Genomic DNA, 17,156 nt, shown 5'->3' with positions numbered 1-17,156 from the left:
CTTAGAGGAAAGCAAGGCTGCTGAGAGAAATGTTATCTTAAAGTGTTGACACAGTTGGTGAGCTGCGACACAGAGGAGAGGAGAGGATTGAAACAGCTAGCTAGCTGTCAACAAACGGCGATTATCGAGGTCAATATAAATTATCAAGTTCATTTTCATGTGTCGTACGATAAATCGATTACGTCATTATCGCGACAGGCCTATACATTGTAACAATTTAGAAAATTTGTCATTTTAACTTCCTTGGCTCAAGTAGAGCCTCTGTATGGGAAATGGGGTGCGGCAGATCTTTTTCTTCTTCTTTATGGGAGACTCTGTAAGGTTCAGTGCATTACTGCCTCCAACTGGTGTAGTTGCATCATTGCCACTTTGGATCTGTGAGGGCAGCATGGTATCGTCAAAATCCATATAGTAGGAAAAGTATGCCGGTGTACTTACCGTATCGTTTACACCGTCCACCCATAGCTGAAGGTAAATCTCAGATTTAAAATAACAGCATCGATATCAGAATTAATGATCTTGGTATATTTAAAAAAAAATTATTTGGAAACTGGAATGCATGCCTACACCAAGGCCAAACAGTCCCTTTAAATTCAATCAAGCTGCACCAAATTGCACACACTTATATATAGATATCAGTCCCCCAAATATGCCACTTTTTTTTTCATCAAGATAGACGCAATGTCCAATAAAAAAGGGGCAAAAATGAATGTCAGTACCAACTAACATGTTCTATCTTGCAATGTTAAACAAAGTGGAAAGAAAAAAAATCCTGGATCCGCCCCAAAAATTACTGGGTTCTTTATTTGCCCATGTTCCATCCTTCCACCTGCTGACAAACAAACAAACCAACAACAAACAGACAGGGGTGAAAATAACCTCCTGCGAATGTAATCCAGCAGTAACGTAGTAACAATATTGTATAATGCTACATATAATCATTTGGAAGAACACCTAACACTCTGTCCAGTTACTGACTCTGCTAACCAGTTATTGCTTTTCTTTTCTCCTTAAAAGTGATTTGGAAGAGGATTTGTTGGAGGATGATTGGCTCTCAGGTAAAAAGGTAAGATCAAACAAAATCTCTTTGAATCTCACATTTTTTGTTTGTTTTTTTCTGTTGATTTTAATGCGAGGCACCAACAAACTATTTTCTGCTCACAAGCAGGAAATGGACAATAACATCCAGATCATTGGGCGTTATTGTTTGTAGAACATTTAGAAAATAGAAGTGAGGAGTGGACCTTTAGCAGGTGGCTCCTCCACAGGGGGAATTGTTGATGTGAACCAGGAGGAAGTATAGTGGACAAAAAAGAACTGTGTTGACCTGCCCAGATTGCCTTCACCACATGGGAATAAAGCATCACTTGGGGTTGGAAGTGGTGCCCTACCCCCACACTTTATACGTACACACGTGCGCATGCACACACACACGCACACACACACACACACACACACACCCCACAGAAGAAGAGTGGAATACAATTTTAAAAGAGCAGAAGAAATGTTGATGTGTATATAGTATATATATATATATTTTTTCCAGAATCCCTCAGAAGTGTCAGATGAAGAGCTGAATGATGACCTTCTTCAAAGTGATGATGATGATGTAATTATGAGGTAAGATAAATCCATCAGCGCCGTGTGTGTTTCAGTTGTAAAGCTAATACAGTTAAAGTTCACACAATAAAGTTCCACGTTTTGCATATGTTCCCATCATAAGCCAGATTTGTTTTCCCAGAAAGTATAATGTTTTGTTTGTTCTGTTTAGTGGTCAGGATGTGAGCCTCAATGCCACATACAGCTTGGGCACATCCTATAACCAGCAGGTCAACTCGCAGGAAGCAGAATACACAGATGACGTTGTGAACCTGGGTGCAGAGGGCTGTGAAGAAGGGAATGTAGAGGAGGAGGGGTACCAGCAAGAAGAGTACACAGAGGAATACAGCCAGGACAACAACGCTGAGATGCCTGAAGACCAGATGGATTACACTGGAGAGCTCGCTGAGGGGGAAGATGGCTACCAGGATGAAGTGCTAGACATCCAAATCAATGAGCCCTTAGATGGTGAATTTCAAGTGAGTTTTCACAATTGCCTCCTCACATGTAAACCTGTGGATGCACACACAAACACACCCGTCCTCCCACTTCTTTCTCTGTCCAGCTCTATCGTATCCAAGAGATAATGTCAGTGTCAGTAAGGGGACAATCAGGACTGAAAATCTATTCAGGAGAAGGAGATGTAGGTTTGGGCGGGGGGGGGGGGGGGGGGGGGGGTTAGATTCATTATCGCTTCCTGCCAGTTAATTTCTCCATCTTGCTGACATAGTGTTGTGATGACAGCTTGTTTGGTGTGAAGTAATTCTCTGCTGTCGCCTCAAAATACCTGTGCCATTGTGACCTTGGGCCCTGTATCTTTGGAGGAGTAGGAAGCTGCTTTGTGTCAAGGAGATGTGCTGCCAATCGGCGGAGGTTAATGTGGGGGGCTTTTATCTCGGGCTTTAGACTGGATCTGATAAAGTCTCATGCAGGTGAAAAGATTATTGACCTTCCTGGGGACACCTCATACAGTTTTCTAATGATTGATGCGAGTTTCCCTTTTATTCGTTTCCCTTCCCTCTTAGCACAGACTTAGAGGATCAAGATAAGGCGAGATACATGTGCAAATGTCTGTTATGGTCCATTTACCAAAGTGTGATGGTGTTTGGCACTTGACAGAGATATATTAGCCTACCTCCTTTCTCCAAACAAAGATAAGATGTTGACCTTCTTACTGAGGGTGCAAATCACAAGTGGGTGTCTATTTTGAATTTTGGAAAATGTCTGCATGTGTGGATGCATATTTGTGTTTTGTGTAATAACTGTTTACAAGGTCACAAACTGCCTGGCCTTGACATTTTGCTCACCGTGGTATTCAATGAGTACTATGTGGAACAGTTTAAAGGATTAAGCTGTTGTGTTCCCCTGGGGCGGCCTGTCCATCTATCAGGTTTACTGAGGTTTTTTTTCTTCTTTTCTGCATTAATATGTGCTGCTGTTTTTCCGGTTAATGGAGCGAAACACCAAACACCATTGTGTGACCTACAGTCTGACCTTATTTAGCAATGGATTTTTGTCAGAGGGTGTTGAGCAGATTGGTTTTTTGATTAACTAGCTACTGCTGCACCAGTTATGTGGCCAGTTGTTTGTTGGTTTTCTGGAATGACTGAGATGTGCATTTGGGTTCATATGAAGTGATTGTATCATGACTCAAACTAGAATCTTGTTATGTAGTGGGAAAAAGATGGTTTGTCATTTCCTGGAATGTTTGCATCTGTGCCATGTTTTTGCCACGGAGTCATGAACTTCCAGTGCAGCCAATAACAAAGTGATTTGCGAGGAGTTAAGTCAATGATATTTTCACCATCATTGAAGCGGGGAGGAGTGTTTTTATCTGTGCCCACATTTCTGTATATCGTGTCAAACATTTACATCTCATTGAATTTCAAATGCTGTCAGGAATAGTAATGAAGCCTTGCTCCCACTGTTATGGTAATTTGGTTTGGGGGGGGCCACGATGCCTCCCCAAAATCCCCTCAATAACATTTTAATGTTTGCCTTTATGCTCGGTTTAATTTTTGTCCTTGCATTTCTATTTTTCTCCACATAATTAATGTATATCATAACATGTGCTGGTTGATTTTGATTAAACTCATAATGTTTTCTGTATGCTTGTATATATTTGCCCCACATTGTAACAGCATTGCTCGGCAGAAATGGATGTTTTTAATTTCAACCGAAACACTGAGATATTGTTTTCCAGCAAGAACTGAAATGCAGTCGGCCATTGCTGATCCTTATCTGAGCCTTGTTATTACTTTGAAAAATCAATACGTATTATCCATGTGATCTTTTAAAGGATAATGAATATCAAACCTCCTATGATGATGAGCCTCTGGATGAACATGGAGTCCAACAGGGGGCGGCCCCAGAGGAGGAGGGGGGAGAAGAGGAGCAGGAAGAGGAGGAAGACACTGCAGTGGGTTCTCAGGTCTTTGATAAAGAGGAGGTAATGCTAAGACCATTAACACAACACCTTTTATTTGCCATAGATTAATGGGATTTTATTTTCAGAATTGGCTGTTAAATCCAAGAATATGTGGTGCAGACAGTAAACCACTGATTAATTGTTTTACCCTACATCATTGCTGAATGTATGAAGATACATCTGTGCTATGGGGCATTCAAAGTTTACTTACTAATTTGGTGGTATTTTTTAATTTATGTGAAATTTAAATCTGTCACGCGGTGGAAAACCAAATATATTTGGTTTGATGATGACAAGATTTTGTCATCATCAAACCACATTTTAGAAGATGAAACCATTGGATTGTTTGGCATTTACTTTCAGGTAATGGATTAATTGGTCCATGGTTTTGGCTTTAGACAACGGTACAGGAGAGGAGATTTTGCAATGCACTTCATACCATGATGAAGTTCAACACAAGCAACTGAACTGTGCCACCTCTAACCTGAAGTTGTACACAAATGTGCTCACAGTAAAAGTGGTGACAGGTTTGTGTTTGAATGGTAGATGTTTGTTTTAAACCTCTGAAAATGTCCTCAGGTTGAAACAAAGGAGGAATCAGATGAGGAGGATGAGGAAGATGAAGAGTCTGGACGCATACGGTTCAAATCTGAGAGAAAGGATGGCGCTGTTGTGCGGTTGGCTGACGCAGGCAGTAATCGGAGGAATATCCCTGAAACACTAGGTAGTCATGTTTCCTGCTTGGCATCATTTGTCTGGGATTCTTCGACAAACATAATAAATCCTCACATATTTGCATATTTTCTGATATTGACTAATCTTAAATAATAGGTTTGCATTAATTTTTTTTAACCCAAGTAAAGATTTACCTGACAGTTAATCTTCTCTGTTTTCCTGTTCATCGTCTTCAGAACTGTCAGAGAAAGCCAAGCAAGATCTGAAGGAGTTTGAGGAACAAGAACGGCAGAAGAGACAAAACCGTTATGGAGGCAGAGGAAGAGGAGGAGGAGGAGGAATGCGAGGAAGCAGAGGAAGAGGGGGCTTCCCTGGCTTTGGAATGGCAGATTTTAGAGGACACAGAGGAAGAATGAATGACCATAGACTTCCCTTAATGGGAAACATGGGCATGCAGGTAAACTACTTAACACTCACCCACCTGAACAAAATGAAGTGGATAATCTATTTTGTTTAACAGAGTAAAGTTCATCTGAAAGAACAGCTAAAGCGAGCATAAGGGTTTTACCGGTTAAGATGATTTACAAAGGCACCCATGTCACACTTACATTAAATTAATTCTGTTCACTGCTGATCTCGTTACTGTCCAATACCTCAGATGCAGTGGTCATTTATGCATGAAAAAAGTCAGAACACTCTGCTTCCCTGTATCAATGTTGTTATATGGATTATAGCAAAACATCTGGCAGTAGTCCGTTTAGGCAGTATTAAACAAATTTAATTTGTTCTTTTCCAAGGATTTAGTTTCTTGCTGGCTTCCATTATTTGATATCACTTAATCCATTTAATCCTTTGATTTACAAGGCTCATTAGTTTATACAAGACCTTTTAAACATCTAAGTCACTTCAACAGAAAGTACACGCAATGATGATCTTCAGTAACACAGGGGAACGTTATCAGATATGGATATGGCTGATAGTTGACTGACTAGTTTTGATACCACCTTTCATTAAAAAACATTTTTTTATTATTATTTGATCTCTGAATCAAATTTTTCATTTCAATAAACCTAGATTATGTGAAAGTACATAAAAACAAAAAGTTTACCAAAGCGAATCCTTTATGACATTCTTCTCCTTCATTATTTTAGGTCATATTATTAATGATAATAGGTTCCAAAAGCAATGATATCTTCCCAGAAAGAAATATGTTTTTACAGGTTGTTTGGGTTTTTCCCCTCCTCTCTGTTTCCCCATCTCCTTCCAATTAGCAGCAGTCCTCCCGAATGCCTCCTCCTCATCAGCAGCAACTGCAGTCCCAGCAGCACCACAGTTCGCGTGCAAGAGGGCATCCTCTCTTCCAAGAGCATGGGCGCCCACTGGCCCAGCAGCCCCTCCAGCCCCTCATCCCCCCACACATGGCTCATCACCGCTCCCCACCGATGCGGCCTCAAATGGAGCCGCCGCCACGTATGATGAACTCCCCACCACCTAACTTCCCCCAGCATCACCCGCAGCAACCTCCACAACCTAAAAACATCCACATTAATCCCCATTTCAGAGGGCCCACATCCTCCTCTGTACAAGGTAACTTAATTAACTATCACTCAAATGCTTTTCTTATTTCACTTCGATGACTATACATCAGTTTTTCTGAATTTACCACATTACTCTGATATTAAAACTAATCTTTTAATCCCAATCTCAATCAACAATTTCCGCTACCTTTGCATTAGCAAGGTGAACAAACCAAATCCTCAAGTAAATCCACTATTTGTCTTAACAAGACTAAATTTACACCACATGATGAACAATACAAAGCCATTTTGTGTGAGAGAGAGAAAAGGGCTCATATCTGCTGCATGGACCTTTTTGGATTCAAAGATGATATTCAAGGTTGATGATGTTAAAAATAATTGATAACTAAAATATTTGTTCTCATTTTTATAGAATGCAATTAAAGAGTCAAAAATTTAGTGTTCTGCGACTTAGGGCTGCACAATTGTAGATAAATGTTGGGCATATGTTGTTTTCGAGCATGGAGATTTCTCTCTTATGATTGCATTACATATTTTCTTTCGGAATAAGGGAAAAAATATGATAATCACTGAAATGTGCGTGACTTTGCGCAGCCAGAATGCCTGATTCTTACAATGTAATTGTAAATGATATACTCTGTTGAATGATCTTATATCACAGATCAAGTCCATTGTAAACCTAAATCCTTTTTAGCTAACCAACTGTCTAAATCAACTTTGAGAGGCTTCAAACAGAAACATTTATTTATTCCTCCTCCAGACTACACATGTGGTGGTGCCACCAACAAATATTCCGGTAACAGAAAAACATGAGTGACAAACTGTTTATAAGTTACACACCACAGCAGGATATCATAATCGTATCTCCTTAATTTTGCATTTTATTTCACCATGACACACATGTTGGATTTGTTGTCAAGTCTTTCCCGTTGTCTTGTGTAGATCAACACATGTTGTGACACAGATATGTCATTTCGTTTAATGACTCAGAGAGAAAAAGGGAGCACTTGAAGAGTCAGACTTTAGAGGGGCGTGAATTGCATTTAAAAAAACATTCATTGTGCAGCCCTACAGTGTCTCAAGTTTATTAATTTGGTTTTCAGCATTAAAGTTAAGTAGATGATTGAGATGACGGTCTGTGAGAAGTTGATGTGATAGTCCTGTACCATTCAAAAATGCTCAGACTGCATGAAGAGAGACAAAAATGCAATAATCTTTTTTTTATTTTGAACTGAGTTTTGATTAATTATCTCATTCACTATCCTGAGTATGACAATCCAAATTATAATTTTATCCAAAATTGTGCAGTCTTGGTATATCAGCAAAATCCTCAGTTGAGGTGCATGTTTTGGCAGTTATCCTCACACTGTCCCGAAAGGTGTTTGGATTAGAATGTAATTTTGTTGTTTGCTTGATGACAAGTGAATAGCTCTCTCAGCCAGTAATGGGTTTACCCTCGTTTTTTCTTTCTACTGGCGGCATAACCATTTTGTTCCTGGAGATGGGTTTATCTGGCCTGTCTGTCCAGGCCAAGATTGAAATTTTGTTAGCAAATTGTGTGTGTGTGTGTGTGTGTGTGTGTGTGTGTGTGTGTGTGTGTGTGTGTGTGTGTGTGTGTGTGTGTGTGTGTGTGTGTGTGTGTGTGTGTGTGTGTGTGTGTGTGTGTGTGTGTGTGTGTGTGTGTGTGTGTGTGTGTGTGTGTGTGTGTGTGTGTGTGTGTGTGTGTGTCTCATTGTGCGAAACTGCGCATGTTTGGGTTTTGCTCCTGAGTGTAAGACGTGTTCGGGAAGATCACAGATTACCTCTGGTTATGTTTAAAATGTGTGTGTGTTTGTGTATATGTCTGTTTGTTTACATATTTATTTAATTCAATGTTTTCAGGTGGTGGATGCTGATATACAATTACAAGAACCCTTATTTTAAAGCACTATGCCGGCAATATAAAACTGCAGATATTTAATTGTGATGTGTCAAATGTCAAATGTTTTATTAATGTTAATTTGTTGAATTTGGCAAATAATTCTCATGTATTTATTATTACTGTCAGCTCCCTGCTCTGTTCCCAGCTCTGTAAAGACACAACAAGCAACTCTGAGACAACATTTACGATGTAGCATGGAGATGTCTAATGGTCTCCTCCCTTTCTCCTTTTACCCTCTCTCTACCTACTGCCCTTCATTTTCACCCCCCCCCCCCCACCCCCCCCACCCCCTCTCTCTCTCTCTCATTGCAGTGCCCTTGATGCCTCCTGCTCAGAGCCAGACCAGATCTGCTGCAGGTCCTCAGAGGTTCCCTGTGAGTAGCAGCTGCTCCCCTCTCTCTCTTTTGCCTCACTTTCTCTCCCTTTCCACATGGTTAGCATCCCTTTTTTGTGAGGGTAATATCACTATGGCAATTAGACTGTCCTGCCCTGGCCAAATACTGTTAAAGCAAATCTGTAAACACTGATACGAGTCTTGCTGCACAACTGGAAATGCGTGATAGGGGCTTTAGGCAAGTAGACTTTTGGAGGTCGAGGCTACAGTGGCTTACTTAGTTAGCAACTCTTCATGGATGGGCTGGGGCTCAGACTAGCCAGCTTGGCACATAATGGAATTGTGAAACCAGGATATATTGCCAGTTAAAATTCACTTTCCAAAAGTTTGTGTCCCGAAGGCATGGAGACCCTTTTTGAATGGTATTTGAATTAATGAAACATCGCGGTGGTTTGATGGAGCTGGGCTCTGAGCCTCTTGCCTTTTTGCACTATATATTCCGAAGACTGAATTTCATGTCAGAGAGAAGGGATCTTAAGTCAGTGATTTCCTGTTAGAAAAGGTCCTTTATTTCACTCACAAAGAACCCATCCGAGAGATGACAGAAATTCCTTTAAAGTAATTACTGTATTGAGGGAAATGGCTCGCCAGTGAGTCAGCCAAAGTGCCTGAAGTTACTCCGTCCTTCAAGTTAATGATTCCCAGGCATCAGGTGGTGCTGGTACTGACTGACATTTTCCTGTAAAGTACATTTTGTATGGATTTATTCAAATTAGCCATAGCAAAATAGCTGCATCCAATTGCATTCATTTGGATTTACAGCCCTTTTGCAAAATGTGCCAGGCTTTCACATAGGAGTCAATCTTTGTCTTTTTCATCCTTCAGTGTCAGTATAAGGCGATTCCTCTTCCCTGAGGTCTATGATGGTGCTAGATATTGATAGCGTGGTAGCGGGGGGCTGTTTTGGCTCTTATCAGACAGTAGAAGGTGGGGTTGGAAGGGTTTGGCCTGATGAGCAACATAGTGTTGGATTCCCCAGCTGTCAATTGCATTTAGGCTGCTGTTGCCAAGGACACAATTTGAAATGCAGAAGACATACCAGGCGGCAACAATCCATTTACCAGTGGGCACCCACTTACTCATGATTATCATACATTATCATCCCATCAAATTTAATTGTTAAAAGACCTGGCGAATGGGGGGGTTATTGCCTCTGGTATTAATGCATTAAATTTTTTGCGAGTAGAGTCTGGTTTTTAAATATTAATATCAGTGCCAATTAAAGTTATTATAATATTTAATCCGTTTGGATAATGACATTCAGTTTAACCATGGAATAGAGACTACCAATTACACAATTTGAAAATATTCTCAGTTCAGGCTGTAATTTCTTATATACACTACCTTTTTGGAAATTCAGCATTTTGATAATTAAATTCTTCCTTGGTGGCAGTTGGTATCAGTCACAGCTCCTTGACTCTTGTGAGCACTATTGTATAGTAAAAACAAAGAATATGCTTAAGTGCCGAAAATATGTCTTGTAAGAAGTTAAAATGAAACCCCAAAACAAAGCTACATTTCCCATTCTTTATGTGGCCATTGGCCCCTCTATTATATCTGTCATGGTTATCCGCTCACTGCTAACAGATTTCCTTGCATCAGTTACATGTTGATCAGCCTGCAGCCTTTTTATCAAGGATTAGATGGTGAGAGGATGAGCCATGTTATTTTAGAGGAATTATATGGACACCAGAGTCCTCATTGTGCAAACCTGCCTGTCTGACCTTTTAGAGCAGTATGATTGCGCCCCCATTGTGATCCCCTGTCTATGTAAGCCCCTTTGATTAACTTTCTGTTAAGCAAGTTTTTGGGACATTCTAGCTTTCTAACACCTCTCCTCTCTAAATACCGCCACACAGCAGTGGAATAAAGATGGATTAAGCCTTGATAGCATCTTAAGTAATTTACAATAGACTTGGAGGAGGCAAGCGGCCCATTTGTGGAAGTGTCACGTGTTGAATAGCAGGTTAATTTTTCAACAGATGGATATTTAAAAGAATAAAGGAGACAGTTATGAGGGGGATTTGAATTCCAAGGAGGTATTAAAGGGTTGTTATCTGCTTTTCTTTGGGAGATAGATGGGGAATAATGTGCATGCAGTGGAAGCTGTTGAACATGCCAACAGAAAACAAAGTTGAAACAAAGATGAGGGCACTTATCCCCTCATGCAATACCCTTTCCTTGTTAGAGAAAAGCTTGAAGAAGGGTTTCAAGTAAAACATTAATTCAGGTTTGCTCACAAATTCAGGCTAACGGGTTTCTTTTAATATTGGCATACATATTGATGTTTACAACTCCCGATTCTGTGTTTTTTTTAATGACCCTGGCCCTTCAATTACAAGCGCTTCCTACCCAATGCAGTACTCCACAGCAAATTCCCAGTCTTCATTAGTTTAATTTGTTTGCGATTATTGAGTTCCCAGTAAGGCCTATAATTCATGAGTTTTGTGTTTTCCCAGGGACCGGGAGACTTCCAGCAGCACATGCCTGGTAATTTTGGTCAGCCTCAGCGGCCCCCTCATCACATGGAGCCCTTTAGGAACCAGCCACCTCAAGGCCCCCAGGACAGAGAGCCCCTCTTTATGACAGGTGAGTCTCACACCCACCCTTGACAAGCATTACAAAGCTCTCTTACCATAATGTTTAACCCAATTTGACATCAGCCCTGGCGGTATACCTACAGGGTATGCTGCTAGCTCTCTGGTGCTGCTCTATTAGCAGCACTCATGTTAAATGCATGTGTATATATATACATCTGAATGAGTCTTGGAAACTTGAAACATGCATTAAACATATATATTTGAGATTTTTCATCCAGTGTTTATGCAGAATTAAATACAAACCAACATGGTTGTTTACCATTTCACCTTGATAGAGTTGTCTGTTTTCATTTCCCTTTCTATACCACCTTACATCTGGGGAGTGAGTTACTGATGTTTTGAAATTGTCTCACAGCGCAAAAAACTGACATCTCTGTTGTGGTGTTGTTGTTTGGTCTTCCTTGCGTGGGCACAGAGCGCACAGAGTCAACACGTTTTCCCGGGCAGCACATGTTTGATCACCAGGGCCCCAGCCCTCTGATGAACAGCAGTAACAACATCCACCACCAGCAGCAGCTGCCTGGACAGGGTCACATGGGCTTTGGTCCACCAGGGCCAGCTTTCAACCAACCCAGCCAGGGCCCGCTTGGACTGTTTTTGAGAGATCCCCCAAGACCCAACCACCCTCCCCACCAAGGTCACCAAGGAATGATCGGCTTGAATCAACAAGGTGGCCCCCCTCACCAGCCCAGACCATTCATGGGCCCTCGTCAGCCATTTGGTCAGCAGGGGAACATTTTTCCCCCTCCACAAGTTCAGTTTGGGATGCAGGTACGACTGAGAGTAAGTGATTTTTTAAATAACTAATAGATTTTCTGTGCAATTGTGTCTGTATGTTGTGCAAAAGTTGGATACTGTTTTTCTGAATTAGCATGCTGATTGTGGTAATTTGTTCATATTTTTTTTCTTTGGTATCTTGTCTTTGTAAAGGATCCTGGCATACATTTCACATGCTTTCTTTGCCATGAATGTATGAATTTATGCTGACTTCACTCTAGATTATTAATATGGTTGTGCCAAGAGCGATGACTAGAGTACTGTACACGTAAATAAGCTAGACTAGTTATCATATTCACTGCTACTGAAGCATTACAGGAAAAGACTCAGGCATCTCAGCATTTTGTCGAGACATACACGAGCTCCCTCTACTGACTGAATCACTATTGTAGTAGAACCATGTGGCTACATGAGGGCACACATTGGAGGTTAATTAAATGCAGAATTTGTTTGATCCTACATTTGACATAGTTGCCAGAAGAACTGATACAGTTACCATTATTTAGAAAAATAAATAGGAATGGGGGAACACCTACACAGTGTTTTAATACAGAATATAATGCTTACAAAATATATATCCTCATTTGGTGTTTTAATGGTGGTGGCGGAAGGTGCTGTCGAATATATCAGTCCAAAATCTCCCATAGGTGTCCAGATGGGTTGAGATCTGGTGACTGCACAGGCCATATCATCTAAAAATACATGAATGGGGGCAATTTCATCCTTTTTTAAAAATATACATATATATAAAATCTTAACTTCATTATTTGTGATAGTAGGTTCTGACTGATTCTGCCTTTTACTCATGTTGTAGTTGATCTGCTTTTCTGTAATTTCAGGGCTTAATGCATGGTCCTCCCGTCTCCCAGCTTCCACATCACGACTCACTGTCACCCCATCAGCCCATGCACCAGCACCAACAGCAGCAACATCATAGGCAGGAGGTATCCCATCATCATCATCATCAGCAGCAGCAACAGCTAAATCTCAGTGAGCCTCGCCCCATGATGCACCATGGCCAGAATCCCTTCCATCAACAGCAGACACATGGTAGCCCCAGGCAGATGACTCCCCGTCCTCAGAACCCCCAACAACGCAACATGAACAACAGGCAGAGGATGGTGAGAGATTTGCATATTACTTTATTAGCATATTAGCATATTATCCTTTTTCTGCTCAAACTGAAAAAGCATTTTCCTTGGGTCTGTAATATGTCATTTAAAGTACTCTGTCAGCATTTTTTTTTCGTAAACAAAATTTTCCATGGTGAAAATGTATAGAACTAAATGTATATTGAACTTGACATGAAATGTTTACATTTTGCCCTTTCTTCAGAACACACCTGTCTCCAAGCAAATGCAGCAGCGCAACAGCAACCTTCGGGAGCTCCCTGTAGCACCTGGCAACACAAACATGAATTGTGCCCGCCCGGCCTCCTCCCCCGCCGCCAACGTCAGGCCTGTTGCCAAGGCAACACAGGGGGTGCGTCCTGGGCAGAACGCCCAGCCAGTCCCTAACCGTGGTAGAGGAAGAGGCCAAGTTGTTGCCAGTAGTAAGTTGCAGCCTGGGGGAGCAGGCAGGACAGTGGTTTGCAAGGAAATGAGCCCACCATCCAGCACCCTGCCACAGGTCAGTTTTTTAACACTCAAGAGAGAAAAACAAGACATGTTGACATTGAGGTTGTTTGCATAATGCACAAATGATTTCATATCTATCTAATCATAACTGTTTGTTAACTGAAAACTTGGTAATTTTCGATAACTCCCATTTATTAAAACTTAATCATAAGGCTGTTAATGACAACAGTCTCCTTTCATCGGAAAGAACAGATCGATACTATTGCATTGTTCTCTTGGGTTTTGACTTTAATTACATCTCAGTTTTAGGCCAAGTAATATGGTTTAAATTGGACACAGTGGCTTAGGGGTGCCCCTTCACATTAGTGGAGACAGACGGTCATATTGTCACCCCTTGTTTTGCGCCACAGGACCCTGATGAGGACGAGGAGACACGGCAGTATCGTAGAAAGATTGAGGAGCAGAAGCGCCTGAGAGAGGAGATCCTAAGGAGGAAGGAGATGCGAAGGCAGATGCAAGCTGGCGTCAGAAAGAAGGAGCTGATGGACAGGCTTAATTCCCAGACAAACACTCAAACCCAAGGCCCCACTCCTATGCAGATTCAACCGGCACAGCAAAATCAACAAATACCACACCCTGTACAACAACAACAGCCGCCGCCACCACCACCACAACAGCAGCAGCAGCAACAACAACAACAGTCACAGCCCGAACAGCAAAGACAATTTCCTCAGAGAATGCCACAATCATTAAATCAGTCATTAAATAATTCTAATCAAGGCATCCCCATCCCTCTGCATGGTGCCTCTCAGACCCTTACACCACGTCCCAATGTCAAGACACGCCTGCAGATGATGAAAGGTAGCACCCCACAGCCACTGGCACCCGGGCCTGTTCCAGACCAGCAGTGGAAACCACCTCAACAAAATCTGCTGCAGCTGCAACAACAACAACAACAACAACAACAACAACAACAAAGGAACAGTGCTCTGCAGAATGTAAACAGACCCGTGGCTCAGATCCAGAAGAACCCCTTAATTCCTTTGGCGGGCCCTGGCCCGGCTCAGGGTCAGAGTCAGAGTCAAGGACCTAAACCTGGGGCTAAAAGAACTGTGATGCAGCGAGCCAAGAATTCTGCTGTGGAAGGTCAGCAGGTGCCGCAAAAAGTCAGAGTCGTCAAACTTGGAGCGGTGAGCAGCATCATTTAATTTTTATCTGACACGTTTCTTTTGTGTTTTGTTTCGACAATTATTTTATCTTCTGCAACCGGCTTTTACCCACTGGGGAAGCTACATAGTTTTGAAATGTACGTGTTTTAAATGCCACAGATTGTCCTCACACTACATATTTTGAAGTCTAAAAGATCTCTAACCTATGGGAATGACAAGATGATGTCTGTGTCATTTTGGCAAAATTGATCTGTTAAGAGTTTCCTCTCTTAAGCTTTGATACCTGGTATTTAAGCCACAATGCCTTAACATACATTTTACCCTGGGAAAGGCTGTAGGCATTAAAGAGAGTGGTATGACATTTAACTGTAGAGATGGGGACACCTCATCACTGCTCTTAAAGGTTGGTATCCTCTTTTTAAGGGCACGGGAGTATTCTTTTGATCAAAAGAGGCAGTGGAGAGGATAAAATAAGAATGACAGTAAAACCAACAAAGTCCAAAATTACCAATGCCTGCTATTTTAAACTCACTTGATAATGCTGTGGCCTTAATTACACATTAATCTTTATTGAAAAACCACAAAAGCATGCATGTTAAACATTCATACTTGTCACTGATGAGACATGTTGGTGGGATGTGAGAGTATTTGGAATAAGCCGCTTTCCGGCTCCATCCCAGAGGATCAAGCTGCAGAGACAAAATTGCGGGCTGGCTGCAGATGAAGATAACTTGGTGTCAGTGCCTTAATGGAAACCTGCGCAGAGCTATCTGATGTACCGCATCTTGGAGAGGAAAGGGGACTGGGATGTGAGGTGGTGAAAGAGAGATGGAAACAGAAGGACACAGCTAAGGCCTATAGCCATGGTGAAAATAAGATTCTCTAGATGTTCCCTCTTCCACATTGTTCTGCTGTCATCAACGGGAGCTTTACAATGTTATCTCCTCTCATTTTTTTCCCCCTTGCTCTCTCTCTCTTCTTGTGTCATCCCTCAGTTGCTTTTTTTTCCATCAACCCATCTCTCAGGTGCAAGGCAACAAAAGAATGCCAATACAAGTGCTTTGTAATTAATCTTTCTTGGTTGAAGGGGGAGCAACATAATACCTGTGTAAGAAAGTTGCCACTTTTGAGGATTTGGATTTGTATGGCTTAGGCACACAGATAAGAGGCAAATTATATTTTCATCAGGGATAATACAAAGCAGTGCAAGACACAAAAGCTGGGGAGAAGGGGGGTGCAAGGGGGATGGGGTACACATCGAGCTGCTGTCGTTCCAGTGTAATGCAGCTTAGCATTTGATGGATGCAATCAGGAGCTGTGATTTCTATAGGAGGGATTAATCCATTTACTCTCAACTGGGGACAGGTCAGAGATATCGTCTCTTTTCTTCCCCTGTATTGATCTGTCACATCTCTCGCAGAGTCAGGGAAGAGACGACCTTCAATTCCTCCCCGCATGTCAACAGAGTTGAGCTGTGACTTTATTTGATAATGAGAACATCACCTTGTTGGGCTGATCTTTATTCCCCACAGCCCGTGTGTGATAGGGATCCAGGTCCAATGATGGCACATTTTCAGTTTGCCTTGTATATCCCCCTTTTGTCCATAAACTTGACATCTTCCCAAAATGCGTAATGTTAGCACAAGTTTGTGAAGCCTGTGAACTATGATATATGCTGCAAATGTTTTTAGTTTTTAATTTAGTATTGTCCTCCATCATCATCCAGAGTGCAAAGGGGCCTGAGGCCACCGGCGGCACAGTGCAGCAACAAGGCACCTGGCCACCAACTGCTCTCAACCAGGGTGTCCAAAGGAAGGTTACCATGACAGGACAGCAGCTACAGGGACCAGCCGGAACACCGCAGGCTTGTCGAGGGGGCATGGGAAACCCACAGCAAAACAGAGTATGTCATAAATGAACACTCATGGCCTTCTATGATGAGGACATAAACAACCCTTTCACCTGAAACACGTGTATTAATAGTGCAGACTGTAAGGTAACGGCAGCTCTGATATAAAATAATCCAAAATGTCTGCTGTAGAGTTGTCCTGTGCCGCTGGCGCTACCCATGCATTCAGTAGACATACCAATCGAGCAGCAGTGGTAATAAGACGGGACAGTATGCCATGTGCGGGAGTATTGACAAGCTTAAAGCAGTGTAACACGGGGGGCTACAGAAGGTCCCCTGGCCTCTCTGCACGCCTGTCACCACCAGGCTGCTGTCACAGTTACCATACTCACTGATGCTGACAGGGTAAGGCTGCCACCATAACGCTTGCATGGCTCCTCTCCCTTAATGTTCCCCCACCCCCAACGAACGAACGAACGAACGCACGCACGCACGCACGCACGCACACACACACACTCCGTCTACATCCTCTCTTTTCGGGGTGTCTCCCTCCTCTTCCTCAGCAGCTGAAGAAACATACCCCTCACTCACGAGCGCATATGACGATATGCCATGCATCATGTTGCGAT

The 17,156-nt window shown here is 42.1% G+C and overlaps 1 protein-coding gene across 3 annotated transcripts in view; it reads left to right on the top strand.

The window, feature by feature from the left end:
- Positions 1-17,156, top strand: part of rbm33a (RNA binding motif protein 33a) — a 30,717-nt gene that overhangs the window by 6,587 nt on the left and 6,974 nt on the right. Inside the window, exons 3-16 of one of the 3 annotated variants that reach the window (XM_035618823.2) lie at positions 1,018-1,066; positions 1,547-1,620; positions 1,772-2,078; positions 3,899-4,048; positions 4,607-4,751; positions 4,939-5,159; positions 5,977-6,289; positions 8,474-8,535; positions 11,015-11,144; positions 11,571-11,938; positions 12,772-13,053; positions 13,268-13,561; positions 13,920-14,699; positions 16,405-16,581. In XM_035618823.2, coding sequence (XP_035474716.2) covers positions 1,018-1,066; positions 1,547-1,620; positions 1,772-2,078; positions 3,899-4,048; positions 4,607-4,751; positions 4,939-5,159; positions 5,977-6,289; positions 8,474-8,535; positions 11,015-11,144; positions 11,571-11,938; positions 12,772-13,053; positions 13,268-13,561; positions 13,920-14,699; positions 16,405-16,581 — 3,352 coding nt within the window. Of the gene's footprint in view, positions 1-1,017; positions 1,067-1,546; positions 1,621-1,771; positions 2,079-3,898; positions 4,049-4,606; positions 4,752-4,938; positions 5,160-5,973; positions 6,290-8,473; positions 8,536-11,014; positions 11,145-11,570; positions 11,939-12,771; positions 13,054-13,267; positions 13,562-13,919; positions 14,700-16,404; positions 16,582-17,156 lie in introns of all 3 variants that reach the window. The other 2 variants (XM_035618824.2, XM_035618822.2) reach the window with 2 other exon arrangements.

Source organism: Scophthalmus maximus, chromosome 21 (genome assembly GCF_022379125.1).
Source record: "Scophthalmus maximus strain ysfricsl-2021 chromosome 21, ASM2237912v1, whole genome shotgun sequence".
Taxonomy (NCBI): Eukaryota; Metazoa; Chordata; class Actinopteri; order Pleuronectiformes; family Scophthalmidae; genus Scophthalmus; species Scophthalmus maximus.
Note: the sequence above shows the minus strand (reverse complement) of the source record. Positions and strands in the feature narration are given on the sequence as shown.